The 21,145-nt window shown below is 37.3% G+C and overlaps 2 protein-coding genes across 5 annotated transcripts in view; one reads left to right on the top strand and one right to left on the bottom strand.

Annotated features, from left to right (window-relative positions):
• The window catches only part of LOC101735829 (fatty-acid amide hydrolase 2), a 26,553-nt gene extending 17,425 nt beyond the window's left edge, over nucleotides 1-9,128 (bottom strand). Inside the window, exons 1-2 of the mRNA XM_062674920.1 lie at nucleotides 9,102-9,128; nucleotides 8,906-9,022 (exon numbers count right to left, since the gene is read on the bottom strand). The gene's annotated coding sequence lies outside the window, so the exon portion shown is untranslated. The remainder of the gene's footprint in view (nucleotides 1-8,905; nucleotides 9,023-9,101) is intronic.
• On the top strand, nucleotides 5,155-21,145 carry LOC101742723 (fatty-acid amide hydrolase 2). 4 transcript variants are annotated; one of them, XM_021346507.3, is made up of 12 exons: nucleotides 5,155-5,280; nucleotides 6,557-6,820; nucleotides 11,030-11,156; nucleotides 12,736-12,907; nucleotides 13,674-13,798; nucleotides 14,416-14,505; nucleotides 14,632-14,777; nucleotides 15,096-15,178; nucleotides 16,338-16,512; nucleotides 16,934-17,056; nucleotides 18,782-18,919; nucleotides 19,954-21,145. In XM_021346507.3, exons 2-12 carry the CDS (start codon nucleotides 6,602-6,604, stop codon nucleotides 20,101-20,103), a joined length of 1,548 nt encoding a protein of 515 aa, XP_021202182.2. In that variant the 5' UTR covers nucleotides 5,155-5,280; nucleotides 6,557-6,601; the 3' UTR covers nucleotides 20,104-21,145. The 4 variants fall into 4 exon arrangements, with proteins under 4 accessions (XP_021202182.2, XP_021202177.2, XP_062530888.1 ...); XM_021346502.2 differs by having other exon boundaries at nucleotides 5,272-5,856; XM_062674904.1 differs by lacking the exon at nucleotides 5,155-5,280 and adding an exon at nucleotides 5,301-5,464.

Here is a 21,145-nt window from a genome sequence, read left to right as displayed (position 1 = left end):
TGATTTTAGTGACTTAGGCACCAACTTTGTTTTTTTACATTTTTCTTTATGTAGATAGATAGAGCTCGTTAATCTAAATAATAATTGTTTTAGGCAAAAATTACAAAAACTTTATAGTTTGGTCAGAAAAATATGTTTTGTGATTTTTTTGTATGGAGCGGGTCACATTAAATTAAATTCCTGCTAAGTACCGCGAGGTCCCGCTTTGAAACTTTATTTTCCTTACACCTTGTCTAGTCTACTATCATTTGATGCTATGAACATGTGCATAAAGTTGCAACTCTGCCAAATAAATGGATTGAAAAAAATGAATAAATACATAGAATAAAAACCTTTATATTTTTTTTCGTAAGTGCTTTTAAGTTAAATTTGATATGGATTAGTAAATAAAAGCACGCAATGATACCCAGAATTACATAATACCTAACAACAATACATTTAGTAGGTCTCTAATTAAGCAATCTCTCTAAGTTTTATATATTTTGTTTCACCATTCGATCTTTGGGCCAGAAGACAAAAGAAGATAGTGTAAAATATCCTCATTAGTCGACGTTCTACTTATTTTTCTAAAATAACAACTCTCTGTATATTTCCGAAAATCTTTATTGAGAGCTTCCGCTGCCTCTTCCCAGAGCTTACCTACTCGAATGGCACCAAAGTTCTTCATTATTGTATATCACCGCCATGAGCCAACAATTTATAGATACTGGAAGGCATATAATACCAGGGATATAAATTAACATACAATTCTGCAGTATATCTACAAATAATCTAATCTAAAAAAACAAAATTTTACAAAATTCGGAAAAATTGGAAAGGTCCACGCGGTCTCCAGATGCAACAGTCTGAAGAACCACGTGAAACCTCTCTATTCAATCTTTACGTATTCCTGTTATGCGGGCTCTTCCTTCTGCATCCCTGAAAAATCTTCTGGCAGTATTGCCATCATTGGTTGTTCCTACTCCTGCTTGACAACATCTATAAGTAAACCGCATTCCTTTTTAAACGCTTGCTGTATAGCGCTCTTTCTGATTGATATTTTTTCTTTGTCATCCCCCCTAGCAACCCCATTTCTTGAAGTCCAAACGATAAGACGCAAACAAAAAAGTGTCATATAAAAAATAATCTCACAGGAAACTACATACGATGAAAAAATTGTGAAGTAATAAAATTATATTTACCGATATGAAGTAAGCACTCCATGCATCTTAATCCAGGCATGTAAAAATGGCATTCCATACTGGAATATTTCTTCATTATTTTCTCTTTGACAAGCAAGTGACTACAAAAAACTCTGACGGTTTTGCTTTGCAAATATCACAGACAGCAAAAAATGTTTCTGACAAATATGAGGTTATTTTGCCGTCTATCATCGTCATGTGCAATTGATGCTTCACTTCAACTTGTTTGATTTTTGATGGCTGAAGTCTTTCTATTTCTTCTGTTATGCTAGCTTTTATAATTGCCACTGTTGACTGCGTTTCTTTTGTAAATTTAAACATTATTGGACGGCAATAAAAAGTTGATTAGGGTAAATCGTTTTCCCAAACAACTGTTCCATCAAATTTCTGAAGCCTTATAGGAACTAGACTGACCATGAAAATAGATGAATCATCAAACTCTGTTTCAGTTTTCTGTTTATAAATACTTTGACCTGGGGCTCTATCAAAGCCTATTTGCTTATAAGCAGTAGCTCTCTTGCTGAGTCCAAATCCAAAGTAATCACATCTAAGAGCCTATATAGCGCCAAGTTTAGTAATGCTTGCATTTTAATAGCAGCTCCTTCTTCAGTCATAATTACCTCGTCTTTCCCTGGATAACATTTGGTCTTTTCTTGCTTAATTTTATATTAAGAAGGGTATAAATCAGACCCATTTTCACTTGCTGCTTCTCTTAGGTTTATATACTGCCACTTACTTAATTTAAGTGAAACTAATAGTGCCTTATCGGGAGAATATGTACTACTTTTCACTTTACTTGTACTTAAACATTCCTTAACTTTTTCTAGATCTTCGGGGTGATTTGACAAGTGGTTCATATTTCTCCTACATCTTCATTTCCAGTGTTTCTCAAACTAGCAATTGTAGTAGCTTTCATTTCATCCGGGGATAACGAAAGCGATTGGTAAATTTGTTCAATGCGTCTTCGTTTGTGCCTGGATCCGAATTCTTCAAAAGGTTTTCGAGGTGTAAAAGTAGATGTCGAGGCTTCTGTAGTACATTTGAGGGTGGTACATTTTCAACATCTTCAGTATTAGAAATCTCGAGCCTTTCCTGTGCAGTGTTGATAGCTTCAGGTATCATTCCTACGGGCCATTTTATTGCACCTTCTAACCAATCACATTTTTTTCTTATAAACTGTGCTAACATGCGACTACTTCGTTTTCATATTGCACTTATATTTGAACAAAAGTGCGTATAGAATTTTTGGAGCTCAATACTTTTCTCTTCGGTCACGTTTATTTGATTTTGTAGGAATTGAAAGAGTTTTTTATTATCAGACAGCGACTATAGTTGCTCTCATAAAATCATAAATAATTCTAAATTGTTAACAAAATTATTCATTATAACGGAAAAAGGAAGATCACAACGACAATCACGAGATGTTAGTAGTAGTACGAATAAACGAACACTAGTTAGTATATAATAAACATGGTCACTTTATACTTCTAGAGACTAACAAATATTTACTATATTTTCTACTACCCAGTAATGGCTGCTTAACTAGCTATCCTCATTAAATAATGTTAACTATCCTAATAATTAGAGAGATTGCTTAATTAGAGACCTACTAAATGTATTGTTGTTAGGTATTATGTAATTCTGGGTATCATTACGTGCTTTTACTTACTAATCCATATCAAATTTAACTTAAAAGCACTTATGAAAAAAAAAAAAAAGGTATTTCTATGTATTTATTCTATGTATTTATTCATTTTTTTCAATCCATTTATTTGACAGAGTTGCAACTTTATGCACATGTTCATAGCATCAAATGATAGTAGACTAGACAAGGTGTAAGGAAAATAAAGTTTCAAAGCGGGACCTCACGGTACTTAGCAGGAATTTAATTTAATGTGACCCGCTCCATACAAAAAAATCACAAAACATATTTTTTTGACCAAACTATAAAGTTTTTGTAATTTTTGCCTAAAACAATTATTATTTAGATTAACGAGCTCTATCTATCTACATAAAGAAAAATGTAAAAAAACAAAGTTGGTGCCTAAGTCACTAAAATCATAGTATCGACCCACTGTGCAACGGCTGCCCCACCCTTCATACCGAAGCGCATTCCTACTTCACGGCAGAAACTGCTAAAAAAATTTTTTCCTACCCGTACGGACTCACAAAACGTCGTACTACCGGTAATTACGCAAATTATAATTTTGCGGTTTTGATTTTTATTAAACGATTTGGACGTCAATCGTGGACACATCGTTAAGTCCGTATTTTATCTAAAAAATTGGTACCTGCCTGTGAAATCTGAACACCGGCACAGACGCCTAGACGCAACGCGTGATACGAGTATACCGGGCGTCTTATCTTTTAGGCCACGACGACTTCAAGGTCATATATTTTCTTCTTTTTTCCTCCTGCTTAATTTCTGGTAGCCTAAAGGGTTATTCTAGCTACTCACGAACCGGTCAGTGAACTGACGGATGAATGTCAGAAAATTTGCTATCACGGGCCCTAGTAAGAGGAGTGCTTCGTTGAATGAGTCGTCGTGGCCTAAAGGATAAGACGTCCGGTGCATTCGTATCTAGCGATGCACCAGTGTTCGAATCCCGCATGCAGTTGCCAATTTTTCTAATGAAATACGTACGGAAGTACCTAAAAGCACCGTTAGTGGATCGGGAGGATCCGAGATGACGTGGGTACTTAACAAATGTTCACGATTGACTTCCACGGTGAAAGAATAACATCGTGTAATCAAAATCAAACGCGCAAAATTATAATTTGCGTAATTACTGGTGGTAAGTCCTCTTGTGAGTCCGCACGGGTAGGTACCACCACCATGCCTATTTCTGCCGTGAAACAGTAATGCGTTTCGGTTTGAAAGGTAGGGCAGCTGTTGTAACTATACTGAGACCTTAGAATTTATATCTCAAGGTAGGTGATGGCATTTACGTTGTAGGAGTCTATGGGCTCCAGTGACCAGTTAACACCACGTGAGCTGTGAGTTCATCCACCCATCATAATATTAAAAAATAAAAATAAAAAGAATTGGCTTAAAAGTCTTGTTACCAGGCCATAAAGTCTTTAAAAAAATTTAAAATAAATTACAAAGAAAATTCAATGACATCCAGTGTGACCAGATTTAGCAGAATTCTGCGATTTTAGCAGAATTATACCCCCAATTTAAGGTTTAGCAGATTGTGTTGCAGATTTGAAAATAAGGAATTTTTTGGCTGAATCTCATTAAAACTTCGCAGAATTGTAGCAGGATTTGACATCTGTGTTTCATATTTAGTCATTCGGATAGTTGCGCTAAAAATATTTGAGGAATTTTACCTTTGTAAAACAATGTCAGGTTTTTCAAATTCAAATTCAAATTCAAATTCAATTTCTTGATCCGCAAAACGGTGTATACAAAGAATTCACAAGTTTGGCCAGAACTTTTTCTAAAATTCCTAATTTGGTTAAAGAATCTAATATGCAAGCAATTGACTCCGAATATCGGGAGGTTAAATTAGACAAAACAGTGGCCAAACTGTTAGAATCTGGAGGAAGTTCTAATCCCACACCTATGAGTTTGAACACAGAAATGTTTTGGGGCCACATTTCAAAAATGACGAAGGCTGATAGCACTAAGTAGTATCCGCACTTGGTTGATTTTGCAAAGGCCATGATGATTTTGCCTATGTCTAATACAGCTTGTGAGTGCCTATTTTCTCAAATAAGCAACATAAAAAAAACTTGCGGAACAAATTTAAAAATGAACATATTGCAGGAATTCTACATGTCAAACAGGCAGTTAAAGAACAAGGTGGATGCGTCAATTTTACGCCATTAAAAAATATGGTAAAGGCAGCACAAAGCCTGACAGTTCCATATAAAACATGGACGCCACAGAAATTTGGAAGTTATAATTTGTTAATAAATATTTGAAATTGCCTTTTTTTGTTCTTTTAAATCCTCGTAAAAATGATGACCTTATCTATTAGCAGAATTTCGGAATTATTTATAAAAACTAAGCAGATTTTAGCAGAATTTATACGAGTAACTGGCATATTGTTCGATTTAAATCTGGTCACACTGATGACATCGTAATTCGTAAGTAAGTATGTATGTACCTACTTAAGAATGAGTGAAAAACAAGAAAAAATTATGAAAAACACATTGAATTATTTAACTTATAAACAGTAATGATGCGTACTCTTTTCCCTTTTCTCCAAATAATTAGTAAACTATTTATCTTTAATAGAAATATTTCCTTTTGCAACAAGTTTCAATAACAATTGGTATAGTCTTTAAGACTGCAATTATAATTAAATATAGTCATTAAATTCTCTTCTCTTCACAAGTAATCAAAATCATGTTATTTTCTTTTGCTTGTATCATTATTTCCTGCAGTACGAATACACTTGACGCGAATTTCCCACTCGATATCACAGCATTAGAAAGTTCAAAGTATGTATCTCATAACTTTCACATGAATCCGCGGTCTCTGATTAGTGGTCGCGTAGAACATTGATCCGTATCGTGTATGTCCGTGTAATTAAGCAACACTACTTAGAGCAGTTTACTTTTTGCCGGTCATTGGACATACACAACATTCGTAATTATAATATAGCCGGCTTTTAAAACAATGTGCACAACAAACCACGGCGACGGAAGAATTTCGCATTCTGTGGTGAGTTTATCGTTGTTGACAAAGTTAGATTTTTATCTGTAAACCGAGTTTTTCTATTATTCTTCGGAAATATGTAAGCATAAAGTATTTTTCTTCAGTGTTTACGATTCGGAGACATACCTACCTATTAAAATTACTCCTACGGGCTTAATCTAGCATTTTCATTGTCGTTATGCTATATTCGATGTTTCGAATTCTTTTGTTTTCGTGGTCACAACTAAGTTTAGCACGAAAAAGTATAAAACTAACTTTTCAATATAAAAGTGATTATGTAGGTAATGAAAAATTTAATGTACACATTACATACATTTATTTTAAAGTTCAGTTCAATCAAATTATTTCATTATATTATTTCATTTATGTACACAGATTAAATATTTAAATCTTGAGTACTTTTAAGTATAAGTAAAGGCTCTCATTTTCAGGGTGCTTGAAACAGATCCCTCATACAGTAGTTACCATCACTAAACACTAGACGATAGAGATAATAAGACAGTTTAAAAAGTATGTATATCAATACACTCAAAAGCCTGCAAGACATAACTTAGTACTTAGTATTAATAGTAATTAATTAATTGACATACTTAAGTTTCAAAAGAACAATGCCAAACTTTACATTTTATGTAAATTAACAACCAATACTTGTCTTAATTTATATAACAGACTACTTGTCTAAATTTCATATATTGTAAATTTCCAGCCTGGCAGCAAAACTTGTAACATTATTCGAGGAATAGCATTTAACATGATCAAACACGCATTCCTGGTCTTCAGAACATATCTGGACTTATTCATTGATTACATATTCTCCCTTTACTGGGAAGCGAAGAGGACACCTTTGCCAAATTTGGAAAAAAAGCATATTATACTTAAGGACGATGCTGTGACCATTGCCGCAAAGATCAGAAATAGACAGTTAAAGTCTGAAGATTTGGTTCAAATGTGCATTGAAAGAATAAAAATTGTAAGTATATTTCTGGACATATTGGACTCTATATTTAAATTGAATTTATATCTAATAGCAGCAGAGCATATTGGGAACCCACACAGTAGTTACCACCGTCATCTCTAACTGTAGAATACAATCTTTTTATTTTTTTGCATAGATAGGTGGATAGGTAGCTCACAGGCCACCTGATGTTAAGCGGTTACCGGAGCTCATAGACATATACAACAGAAATTCCGCCACATTGAGTTATGAGTTCTAAGGTTTCAGTATAGTTACAACAGCTGCCCCACCATTCAAACCGAAACGCATTAATGCTTCACAACCGAAATAGGCAAGGTCTTGTGAGTCTGCAAGGGTAGGTTGAGGTTCTGCTACCAGTAGTTATGTGTTCTGGTTTGATGGGTGAGGTATCTGTTACTATTGGAACTAATCTCATGTCTCAAAGTGGATAGGATTTCAGAATTCACATGGTACTGACCTCCAAAAACGAATTAATACCATATAAACAAATAAAAAAATTGCCATAATTGTGTCACTATGTGTAAAAGGATCTACCTTATTCTTAAATTTTAGTCAAAACGATTATGTTAGGTTGAACGGTATTGTTAGTGTGGCATTGGATCTGGCAGTAATAAAAAATATTTAGAATCTTAGACTTTTTGTCATGACCATAAAAGAAATAAAAAACCAGGACTGTTTAAATAATTAAACTAGTTTAAAACAATCGTTTTCACTATTAAAACTTACAAAATGAAATGTATTTCTTTGTATAATTATCTAAAATTTTTGGATCTTCAGAGGTTCTTTGGTGATCTCTATTATTGCACTGGATGGTCCATGATGAATGGAAAGAAATGTGTCTCTGGTTCCCATAGTCCACAAAATCCTAATTTAGGAACAGATGACTGTTTGACTGATCTATAATTGTTAATAATGAAAGTCTTGAATAAGTCTTGTAGTCGAGTAAAGTTAATGAGACAGGGTGTTCATTTAAGTGGTTAAAGTATATTCGAATAATAATGAATACAATTCAATCTGCCCACAATTTACGCTGCCCAAAACTACAAGTGCGTTTTTGTAAACCAAAATTTAAACAGTGAAAACACTGGTCACGTCTGGTATTATATAACTCAACAAAAATATGTCATAAGATACTTGTAAATTGGGTATTTGATACTGATTATGCAACTTGAATGTACTTGAGACATGTCATAATGTGTCATAACTGTCCCTAAGTTTTCACTTGTAACTTCCATATTTAGTCAGTACCGTTGTCTTATGTAATGAAACTTGTAATATGTAGGAGTTTATGATATTGAGGCATAGTTGCTTTTATCTGCTACCAGAAACTATCTTGCTGCCGGCTAGGAAAAAGAAATATAATCATTTCTGGAATTATACAAGTGCTCATACCTATTTCTAGTGTTGTGTTTGTGTTAGTGTGAAGGGTAGAATTATTATATAACTATTATGCAATAATTTATAATGAACATCACATGTATACAACTTGTACAACATTAAACAAAAATGAAAATTCAGTTTCAGCAATCATCATCTTTGAACGGTCGAATGACTACTTGAACGGTTGAAGGTCACTTGAATATCTTATATAAGAACGGTCAATTATTATTCGTTCTGTTTCGTCTTTTTGTATGTCTGTCTTTTCAGAAGTCAAAAAATGTACTGACTGCGTCGCTGCTGGTCACGTACGCCCTCGTTCCATTTATTTTCGAATTATTTTCAAATGTCTGTCTTAGTCTGTCTATGTCTAGTGATTATAGGTTTTATGTCCTGTCAAAGAGGTTGCACGCCACGACAATCTTATTTTATTGCTGTGTTGTTAAAATTTTATAATCTGCAGAAACTACATTCTTTTTTCCCGGTATACGCCTTTGAAAACATTATGCTGGTAGATTTTTTATGAGTAAATAAAATAAGGTTTTTATAAAGTATACATTTTTAAGTAGGTACATATGACAATTACCTTACAATTTTGCCAAATTAGAGTTTAAACAAAAACAATTTACCAGAAATATATATTTGTAACATATTCTGTTACATGAAGCAAAAACTTTATGAGATGGGATGAAATAAACTCACAGTAAAATGGTGGTTTTTTTGAGAGATCTGAGATTTTTTGAGTGGACTTTGGACTTTATGGAAGAAGAGATACGTTTGGCTTTGACTTTGTTTAATTTTTCCCACATTTCGTAGATGCTAAAAAATGTGTAAATCACAGTTAATACACATTTCAACCTGAAGAAACACTACAATAAAAAAATTAAAACAAACTAACACACAACTTCGATTCTTGCCTTCCCGCCAAAAGTATACCATAGATATTAATAGATAATACACATATAAAGGAGTTTCTAATGGCTCTATACGGTACCGTTAATGAATCCGATCACCGTCCTCGCCGAACCCCCGTCGCTTGCGACGAAAGGCTCGACGAGTAAATTAACCCATAGACACAATCCACTGAGTTTCTCGCCGGATCTTCTCAGTGGGTCGCGTTTCTGATTCCGTGGTAGATTCTACGAAGCACCGCTCTTATTAGGGCCAGTGCTAGCAACACTCCGATTTGAGCCCCGTGATGGGTGATGGTGAAAAAAGCATAGGCACGAAAAAAGAAAAAAAAATGTAATGAAATTGCTTTAATAGCTTTTGATGACATTTGGAGAAAGGTTTTGTGTCATAGTGCCAGAAATGCAGAACAGATAACGCGCGAGTAGTGTCAGTGTCAACAAACAGTTTCGGTTCATAAACTTAAAGATGACAGGAGCGAAACGTATTCAAATTTCACCAGTTCTGAATAAATGATTATCATCCAACTATTTCACCCTATTATAATTATCCAGTTCGCTAGTCTAGAAAGTAGAAAGTTCCACAAGAACGCACATTAAGTTGGTTGTTCCTCTGAAAACATATATCATTGCAAATTTTTTTACATAATAGAATATAAAAAAATGCCAATAAAAATTTAGTTTTATCGTCATTATACGCATTCTTTTTAGGTTAATTCGACGTTTTGAAGTTCGTTGAAGTGCTGTTATAATAATCTGTTATATGTGTATATACATTGCCTTCCACAGATAAGTTAACGCCCGAAAAAATATGTAAATATACATGAAATATCGAGAGAATTCCTATAATGAGAGGTCTATTTACCGAATTTAATTATTTTTTTGAATTTTTTTTTATTGCCCTTGTAGGCAGACAAGCATACGGCCCACCTGATGGTGATTGGTTACCGTCGCCCATGGACTTCAGCAATGCCAGGGGCAGAGCCAAGCCGCTGCCTACCGTTTAATACTCTAATTTCTTCCTTAGGTCTATTTTGACAATATATCAAACAAATATCAACTAAAATAGTTGTTTGTTTTAAGTATTTACTGCTCACTGCTTGGAAAGTACAAAACTGTTATTAATTCAGATTGCGCAGACAGCGAAAGTCAATTTATCTCAACTATACTTATCACGCAATCTATACATTTTGCCTAAACAGTCGAGCGTAGGAATGTTATGTATGACGTTGAGAATAAATAGTTGATTTGTCTATCAGCTCAACAACTTAATAGCCAATCGTCCAGTTGGCCGAGTGTCAATAAGTGTCTATCTATGGTGACAATGTCAACCCTGGTATATGGAGGTTAGAGGTAAGGAGGTTCTATAGGAGACAAGTTGAAAAAGTGTTTACCTGTAAATATCAAATTATTGTTGGAAGACTCATCGAAAAAGCGCTACTGCACGAAGTGGATATTATATGAATATAGCAGTAGAATGGCCTCGAGCAGGGAGAGATGGCGCGACATCGTGAGATGCATCAAGTCTGCCCCTTCCAACACTACATGACGATCACGACCACTCTGTCAAGAGTGACACGGCTGAGAAGAGAAGAAAAGAATAGCAGTTTTAAACAGAAGTGTGCGGATTGAAGCGAAGTGTGGTAGTTTGTTTTTAAAATCTTTCTACTAGCTACTATGGCTACCTTAATTAGTTCTCTTTTGGCGGACACTTTTTAATAAACCGACATGGTGCTCCTTACTTCTACCCTCCACACCCTGGCTCCTCGTAATTTTTGCCGCCATTTTGTAAAACCATTCAATTTTTTTTACCGATTGGCGCGAATATTTTTTTATATGAGTTTCAATGTTTGATTGAGAAGAAAAAAAAAACGTGAATCAATTACTACCTGATGCCTCACACTAATGTTTTTATTAGGTCAATCCAATACTGAACGCCGTCACAGATGAGCGTTTTGAAGAGGCTTTAGAAGAAGCGCGCGAAATCGACCGGATGCTTGATGAGGGACTCTCAGAAGAATATCTCAAGAAGAAACCATTCCTTGGTATATATACCTTTTACCTGATATATAAATAAAAACTAAGGGTTGTATGTATATTTGACGTCTACGCTTCTGACTGTGTAAAATGATTGTCAGCGCTCTGAAGAACGTTTTTGGCATACTAGTGCCGTTAGCGTTTGACAGATGGCGCACGAGTAGTTTCATACATGTAGGGATAGTCCTAGCGCACCAAACGCTTGACACTAAACATCAATATCGTCATATATCACTTGCTCTTAAAAGCCACAGTCCTGAGAAAAATCGACAAAAAGAAAACATGCCAGATACATTTTTTAAAGTTAGTTTCCCTTATTTTACGTTCAATTCTTTTCAAAATCTACAATTACGTTTACAATTTTAAATGAAAAATATAAAGGAAAAAAAATTGGCTTTGAGAGTTTGTATACGAAAAGAACTCTCCTCCTGTGGTACAGTAGTCAGTGTCATTAACCACTATTCCCATGAGGAGATTTAACTATTGTGTTAGGAAATACCAGTTCCACCAACTCCGTTATTGAGCACGTTTCTGATACACCATGCACAGTGGTGAATTTACACTAGGGGAAGTCGGGGCAAGTGCCCAGGGCGGCAAAATTTTGAAAGTAAATTTTTTTTTTGTCTTATCAAGATTGCTCAACATTTTGAAGTCGTCGTGGCCTAAAGGATAAGACGTCCGGTGCATTCGTGTTGAAGCGATGCACCGGTGTTCGAATCCCGCAGGCGGGTACCAATTTTTCTAATGAAATATGTACTCAACAAATGTTCACGATTGACTTCCACGGTGAAGGAATAACATCGTGTAATAAAAATCAAACCCGCAAAATTATAATTTGCGTAATTACTGGTGGTAGGACCTCTTGTGAGTCCGCGCGGATAGGTACCACCGCCCTGCTTATTTCTGCCGTGAAGCAGTAATGCGTTTCGGTTTGAAGGGTGGGGTAGCCGTTGTAACTATACTGAGACTTTAGAACTTGTATCTCAAGGTGGGTGGCGCGTCTACGTTGTAGATGTCTATGGGCTCCAGTAACCACTTAACATCAGGTGGGCTGTGAGCTCGTCCACCCATCTAAGCAATAAAAAAAAAAAAAAAAATTAATTAATTCTATTAAAAAAATATTTTATGTTTAATTGATAATTCAACAAATTCAATTCATCCATTATTTGTGAATTATAATTTTGGCAATTTTGGTAACAATTAATAATCAAAATGATGTAATCAATTTATTTCATTGGACATTTTAAATAATAATCGATTTTTCCTATTTCTGGAATTAAAGAAATTTAATTAGTTTTTTTTATGTAATATAATTATGAGTCACCCTTAGTGCAAAATTTAAAAATTTTTATGAAAAAAACAAATATTTATTTATGTTTTTTGAATATATAACATAAATGATAAAGTTTCTGTAATAAATTAGTTATTTTAATTTTGAAAAATAAAAAATATATACTATAGGTTTAGGTAAAATTCCAATATTGGGGCGGATTTTTTCCGGAGCCCAGGAGCGGCATTAAGTCTAAATCCGGCCCTGACCAGGCATCAAGTTGACGATCATTCTCAACTGATGATGACCTTCCTCAGGTGTTCCGTTTACGGCGAAAGAGAGTCACGCGGTGAAGGGCCTGCTCCACACGTTGGGCATCAAGGCGCGGGCGCACGTCCGCGCGCACGAGGACGCGGAGTGCGTGCGCCTCATGCGCGCGGCCGGCGCCCTCCCGCTCGCCGTCACCAACGTACCAGAGATCAACAAATGGTGAGAGACTCCTCGCGTATCGGCGTAGAGATAGAATGTCGAATGTCTATTCGTCGTTTGAAATCTATTTAATAATACGTGAAGCAAAAACTTTGTACGCCTTTTTGCGAAAATTGCGCGGACGGAGGAGTGTGAAGTTTCCCACGCTTATAGAGAATATAGAGAAGGAGTACAAAATGCTATTTTTTTTTTTAAATTGTGCGTTAATAATACATTAAATCGATACACACACTATCATGTATTTGACACAAGCCATACATATAAATATCCTCCTTTTTTGTCAAACTTTTGTTAATGTTTAAAATCTGTGGTCAAATTGACAATAGGTTAATATTGTTTATTTTTAATATTATTTGTCTATCGTGTAGTCTTGGCGAAATCTGTGATTATAGAAGTATTTGACAATAGAACCATAATAATGCATAAACTTATAATTCCAATTAATTATAGTTGAATTTCGACTATTGCGGGACCACTATTACATTTGAATACGTTATAATTTAAAAATGACTGGTCTAAATGTTCGGAGTCCCAAAATAAAAGAAAATTGTACTAGCGTTTTGATGTTTTGATTTTGATTTGATATGTATGAGTGGACAGTTAGGTCAAGTGTGATACAAATGCGAATTATTGATGAGGACGCAGCTACAATCTGAGAAGGAGATGGTGACACTTCTGAAAAGTAACTGGGCTATTAACCCACAAGAACCTCTGACTATTTCATGCAAAGTGTTAAAACTTCAGATTTTCCCTTTGTCTTCTGTAGGTGTGAAACTCGCAACATGGTGTTTGGTCAGACCAACAACCCGTATCACACCGGGCGCACCACGGGCGGGTCCAGCGGTGGGGAGGCCGCGCTGATGGCCGCCATGGCGACACCCATATCGTTATGTATGTATTGTACACTTGTTTCGATTTTCTTGAAACATTTGCAGAACATTTTTATAGATTTTAGGACAAAAATTGTTTTTTTTTTATTGTCTTGATGTGTGGACGAGCTCACAGTCCACCTGGTGTTAAGTGGTTACTGGAACCCATAGAAATCTACAACGTAAATGCGCCACACACCTTGAGATATAAGTTCTAAGGTCTCAGTATAGTTACAACGGCTACCCACCCTTCAAACCGAAACGCATTACTGCTTCACGGCAGAAATAGGCGGGACGGTGGTACCTACCCGTGCGGACTCACAAGAGGTCCTACCACGAGTAAAAATATTAATACCAGTAATAAATGTAGAATATGAATACCCTCAATCCTATTAGAGGTTTTTAACAAATCTCTAACATCACCAGAAAGTAAAATAATTAAATGGGCGTTGAAAATAATAGTTGGAATCCACTATATCCGATTTATCGTGTAATAAATTATTTCATTAGTAATTTGAGATCTTCGATTTTCTTCTACAGGTTTTTTTTTTGTTTGTCGTTTGCTACCTTGATGACATGATTGTATCTTTCGATGAAACGATCTACTTCATAGTCAACGTGTCGTAATTATTAAATCAGGTTCGGACATCGGCGGGTCCACGCGGATGCCGGCGTTCTACTGCGGCTTGTTCGGCATCAACCCCACCGCCGGATATACCAGTCTTAAAGGTACATTTTCTATTATTTTAACCGGGTGCCGCAATCAATCAGTAGACCAGCAGTTGTACAGACCCCAAGTCACTATTGTGACCCGCTCGCTGTCACCCGTGACTGATGTAATCTTTCCGGTCGCAGGCTCGGCGCTGCGCTCCGGTAAAGATGACACCATGGCGTCGATAGGGTTCGTTAGCAGACACACCTGCGACCTCGCCGCGCTCACCAAAGTCATCCTGGCCGACAAGGCTGCTGAGCTGGACTTGGACAGGCCCGTGGACCTCAAGGTACTTATTTGACTTTTTTTATTTAAACTCACTGTTCCCACAGCAAGAATGAATAAAGAGGTACATATTATTCCACTATCATGATATTAAACCTGCTGCCCGCCGAGTCACTGAAATTCGACCTTAATCACTGATACCTCATGACTTAAGCTAAATTTTATGTAGCAGAATTACCTTTTATTTTATTAAATTAAAAAACAAACTCGTCAATATAGTTAGTAAACAGAAACGAAAATCGTTTGGCAATGTGAAGTGGGGACGGTGTCCTGACTGTGTCGACCGCCCGTTGTAATATACAGCTGATTCATTGTTGACCAGACGATCAAGTATTATTACCTGGACACGGCCCAGGACCTGCGTGTCAGTCCCATCCAGCCGGAGCTCCGGGAGGCCATGGACAAGTAAGTTTTTTTTAAGGAATTATATGACCTGGTAACTTAGACCTTTAAGTCATGCATTATTTTAATTTATATTCTTACTTTTATGAAAAATGATGAAATGAAATGAAGATGATTAATTTGAGACATTAGTCAACTGGGATGAAATTAAATGAAATGAGATGAAATGATATGGGATGAAATACAATCTCAGTAAAATGGTGGTCATTTACTGAGATTTTTTCAGTGGACTTTTTGGAGGATCCCGAGAAGTTACGTGCAGCGGCTTTGTTTCATTTCCCCACATTTGTGCACTTTCACAGATATTAAACAGTTAATAAACCACTGTTATTACACATTTAAACCTGAAGAAACACTAAATAGGCAAAATAAAACGAATCACACAACTTCACTCCTCTCGTTCCCGCCAAAAAGTTGGACAAATAAGTAATTTGGGGGCGGAGGGGGGTGGTCTCTCTGCAATCCTGCATGCACTTATGAAATAATATTGCTTCTTCATCGTGAACACGTCAAGTAGGTATTCAGTCATTGTGTCCTGTCTGTTGAGTTTGAACGCTGGTCTATTCTCCTTGTTCGATATGAGTAGAGAGAGCAAAGTCGTATGGCCTAATGGACAAAACGCCCGGTGCGTTCGTATCGAGCGACGCGACGGTGCTGGGGTTCGAATCCCGCAGGCGGGTACCAATTTTTCTTATGAAATACGCACTTAACAAATATTCATGAATGACTTCCACTTGAAGGGTAGGGCAACCGTTGTACTATCAAAGAAATAATGTCTCAAAGTGGGTTGTGGTATTTACGTTATTGTCGGGGTATGGTATTGGAGCTAAGGATGACTAGAAGTACGATAAAATCAACAGCATGCATTGCTGAGGTCATCCGCAGTATCCATCAGGGTCTGCTGTGGCAAGACTGTACGGTTGGCAGGATATAAAATCGGATTCTTGAGAAGAACCTCACTGAGCTGATCGTGAATGTCTCTATGGACTTATTTTTTCGTTTCATCGAGTTTGAAATCACAACGATTCTAAAGAAGTTTCACTTCAAAATCTCTCTGCAATAGCAGGGCGACCGCATAGAATTACACTGGGTGTCTTTATCTTTGGACCCCGACTCCCAAAACCAAGAAGCCGTAAACGACGCTGATAAATCATGGTTCCAGAGTCATAAGTCAACTAAGCGAGGAGGCGTCGAGCGCCCGGCGCTACCAGCACGCCGGCCTCGACCACATGTACGCGCTGTGGCGGCACGCCATGACCAGGGAGGCCGACGTGTTCGGGCGCCTCCTCACCAACAACCAAGGAGAGGCCAGCGCGGTCCTCGAGCTGCTCAAAAAGGTGAGCCACTGCATCATGCAGCGGAGAGATGGCCTAAAGTATAAGACGTCCGGTGCATTCGTGGTGATTGATACACCAGTGTTCGTATCCCGCAGGCGGGTACCAATTTTTCTAATGAAATACGTACTTAACAAATGTTCACGATTGACTTCCACGTTGAAGGAATAACGTCGTGTAATAAAAATCAAATCCGCAAATTTTAATTTGCGTAATTACTGGTGGTAGGACGTCTTGTGAGTCCGCGCGGGTAGGTACCACCGCCTTGCCTATTTCTGCCGTGAAGCAGTAATGCGTTTCGGTTTGAAGGGCGAGACAGCCGTTGTAACTATGCTGAGACCTTAGAACTTATATCTCAAGGTGGGTGACGCATTTACGGTGTAGATGTCTATGGGCTCCAGTAACCAGTGATGTTGTCCGTCAGCTGACAGGACAGAGCGACTACACGTGGGCGGCCGTACTGAAGCTGCTGGACGACCAGGTGCTGCCCCGGGTCAACGCCGACTGGGCTGACCGCCTCACCGCAGCACTCAGGGAGGATCTCTTGGTGTGTTCACTCAATAATTATTCTCCTCCTTCGTGCGTCGTATTCCTCAGTGCTGAGGGTCGTGACCTTTACGGAGCATTTTTGTTAGAACTATGCTCCTCCATTCACACCTGTCCTCCGCGCAGTAGATGGCGACTTTTATGCTGGATTCCAAAGTCGTCTTAATCTTTTCGGACCATTAAAACATATGTATACTTTTTATGTTTTATATTAAAACATATAAAATATAATTAAACAGCTTATTGTTTTGCCGCCACCATCCGCAAGCGCGCAGGTTGCACTCGAGCACAGACTAAATATCTTTTTAGATTTGACACTTTATAATTGGGGTAGCAAGGGGGCGTGTAAATAGCCCTCCTGCGGCGGGAGCATATAAAGCGGGGTTGTAGAAAGGCGTGTAAATAGCCGTCCTAAGCGGTATGTGACAAATGTTTGTCACTTATAATTAGCGGAGCGGTAAAACTATATAGCGGTAAACAAAAGCTAGTAATCAAACTAAAGATATAAATTAAATACACATAAGCGAGCGGGCGGGCGAATGATTACACGGAAGCAGCAATAAAATGGCAATAAATTAAAAGAACTTGCACTCACCTGTAGACCTTGCCAGTGACTGTCGTGCGGGCGTCGGCGATGGAAGCACGCGGGCGGCGGGGGGGTGACGAAGCTCACGTAGCTTTTCGTAAGCACAAGCACCACATAATATACAAGTGCCGCCATCTAGGCAGCTAGCGGTAAAGCGTGATCGATCGGGTAGAACCACGCTTTGGATAGTCGCGGTAATTAGTAACTAACAAACTCCAAAGGTGGCGCCATCCCAATAATTCATTAGCATCCCATTACTAAATCCGCGCGTGACCAATAATCTATGTCAACTGAAAACTTTTGGGCGGGAACGCGAGAAGCGAAGTTGTATAAATTGTTATATTTTGTTAATTTAATGTAAATGTTTAATAATGGTGGTTTATTGACTGTTTAATATCTGAGAAAGTGAATAAATGTGGGAGAATTTAATAAAGCCACTAGTCGAAGCTTCTCCGGTTCTGCCAAAAAGGCTCAGTAAATAACCACGATTTTATACATTAATCTCATCTGATCTCGTACTTAATTTTATTCCAATCGAATAAAGTCTAAAATTAAACAAATACACCTCATTTCGCCTCATGAATATCATTTTTCATATATAACAATAAAAGAAGAAATAAGACTTGACTTAAAGGTCTCGGTTCCAGACAATATAATCTTCCAAAAGAAAATAATTTCCTTTGAATGAAAATTCTTCCTTTTCAACATCTCAGTGGTGTAGACCGGAGCGGGACGCGCGTGCTGCGGTCAACTCCACCAACACCATAACTAGTAAAAAAAGAGATGATAAATTTGCGAAAGAGGTTTTTTATGTACACAATATACTTCCTTGTTATATTTTATTGTATTATTACTGGTGGTAGGACGTCTTGTGAATCCGCACGGGTGAGTACCACCACCCCATCTGTTTCCGCTGTGAAGCACTAATGCCTTTCGGTTTAAAGGGTAAGGCAGCCGTTGTAACTATACTGAGAATTTGAACCTAATATCTCAAATTGGGTGGCGGCATTTACGTTATAGATGTCTATGGGCTCCGGTGACCACTCAACACCAGGTGGGCTGTGAACTCGCCCACCCATCTATGCATTAAAAAAAAATTAAAAAAAACTTCTATAACAAACAGCCCTTTATACATTGCAGAAGACTCTCGGTACGGACGGTGTGCTGCTGTCCGCGAGCGCCCCGCAGCCGGCGCCCTACCACGCCGCGCCGCTGCTGCGACCCTTCAACTTCGCCTACTGGGGGATCTTCAATGTACTCAGGTTCCCCGCTGTGCAGGTCAATCATTCATTATTTCATTATCTTAATTGCTGATACCAATGAACGAAGCTCATGACCCATCTGATGATAATGAGCCTATCCACAACGTAAATGCGCCATCCACCTTGAGATACGACTTCTAAGGTCTCAGTATAGTTACAACGGCTACCCCACCCTTCATCACGGTAGAAATAGGCAGGGCATTCCTTTTTTTTATTGCCAGTGTAGGCAGATTAGTAAAAACGGCCCACCTGGTGGTGAGTGGTCACCGTCGCCCATGGACGTCAGTAATGCCAAGGGCAGAGCCAAACCGCTACCTACCGTTGAGTATTCTCCACAAGCCTCGTTTGAAGATGGACATGTCATAGCGCTCGGGGTGCTTAGGCTCCAAGCTCATTTTTAAGATGCATGGCGGTGTTCATATTGTGTTATCTGTAAGCTCCCGTAACTAGTAGGCTCGTATATCATCTAATCTCTATTCCATTTACGAAGTCCTATTTGACAGATGTCAATAATCAAGTACTAGTAACGTACCGTTTTAATCGATACTCGACGATATCGATCATCGATTACTATAACGAACAAATTAAAATCGCATTGGCAGAAAAAGGATCAGCATCAAATTAAAATTTATAAAACTTTGTTTTTAACCGACTTCAAAAAGGAGGAGGTTCTCAATTCGAATATATGTTTTTTTTTTATGTTTGTTACCTCATAACTTTTGACTGGGTGAATCGATTTTGATGATTCTCTTTTTATTAGAAAGCTGACGCTTTCAGTGTGATCCCATTTTTTCCCAATTTAGTACAATTCTGCAGATAATGGTATCCATGAGAAAACTTTGTTTTTGACTTTGTTTTGGAATATCTCTTTTTTTCTATTTGAAGTCAGATTTTGTTAAAGCTTGTCTATTTAGAATTATTTAAATTTTATTAGACAATATTACATGATATTTTTATCAAGACGAAACTTATTCATCATCACTAGCCGAAATCGATATTTCACTATCGGAATAGGGCAAAAAATAAAAGTCGTGGAATTATCACTTTCAGGTACCGTTAGGGCTGAACAGTGAGGGCATTCCCCTCGGCATCCAGGTGGTGGCGGCGCCCGCGCAGGAGGCGCTCTGCCTCGCCGTGGCGGAGCACCTGGCCAGGACCTTCGGGGGCTACGTGCCTCCGTGCAAGATTATAGATACATAGCTTGACTGTTTTATGCCAATACTAGCCGTACTCGCCCGCTTCGCTAGGAATTTAAAATTAACATTATTATTTTTTGTCATTATTATTAGGGAGTCCGACACTCATATAAATATTAGCCTATCCATTAAGCACATGTATTTTCTACCTGGATACCAAGTTTCAAGTGAATCGGATGCATGGTTCAGTAGTTATAACGGAACATCCGTAAAAACCACTGTAGATTTATATATATTAGTATAGACATAAACCTGTATTATTGAGAATAACTGTGTCGGTTGTAGTTGGGTCTTGTGTTTATTACTACTATTAAAAGAACCTATGCACGCTTGATGCAGAAAACTGTCCCGGGAATCGATCCAATATATCGACTTGAGAATTTCGTGTATACAAGACTAAGTACATTTTTTTGCTTTTGGGTAAACAAATATGAATTTGTAACACTCGCATTTAAATATTTATACAAATCGCTGTTACTGCGAATTTTAAGATGGCCCAGTGCAAACATGAGTCGTTGAATTAAAAAATTTGATAAAAAATGGTTGCAAGTGTAATTGGTAAATGTTTAATATGTACAACTTGTAATTGAGTCGACTATTATCAAAGCCGGCAATCTGACTTTTGGACAATTATTGGTAAATCAGAAAAACGAATTATTGACTTTGTATTCCATTGGCAGTCACAAAACTCTTGGGAACGACATCTTAGATAAATAACAGGTTAACTATTAACTTTTATTTAATGCAGGTTTTGAACCGTATTCTTTGAAGCAGACGATTATATTCAAATCAATCTGTATTGACATATCAATAACATTTTTTTGTCCAAATGCACAGATTGCCACCTTTGATAATAGACGACTCAATTATAGTAAAGAGTTTTACAAACTTTTCAATAAAAAAACCGCTATTGAGGTCTTCCATCGGCGTTTGTGAGTATATTCTGTGATTGTTGAAGAGGTTCTATAATTTAAGACTGTCATTTATCGGTGAGGGTGATTATAGAAGTGTGTTTTTAAATAAATTACTTTTTTATTTTTGTTTAA

The sequence above is a fragment of the Bombyx mori genome, chromosome 3 (assembly GCF_030269925.1).
Source record: "Bombyx mori chromosome 3, ASM3026992v2".
In the NCBI taxonomy this organism is placed as follows: Eukaryota; Metazoa; Arthropoda; class Insecta; order Lepidoptera; family Bombycidae; genus Bombyx; species Bombyx mori.
Note: the sequence above shows the minus strand (reverse complement) of the source record. Positions and strands in the feature narration are given on the sequence as shown.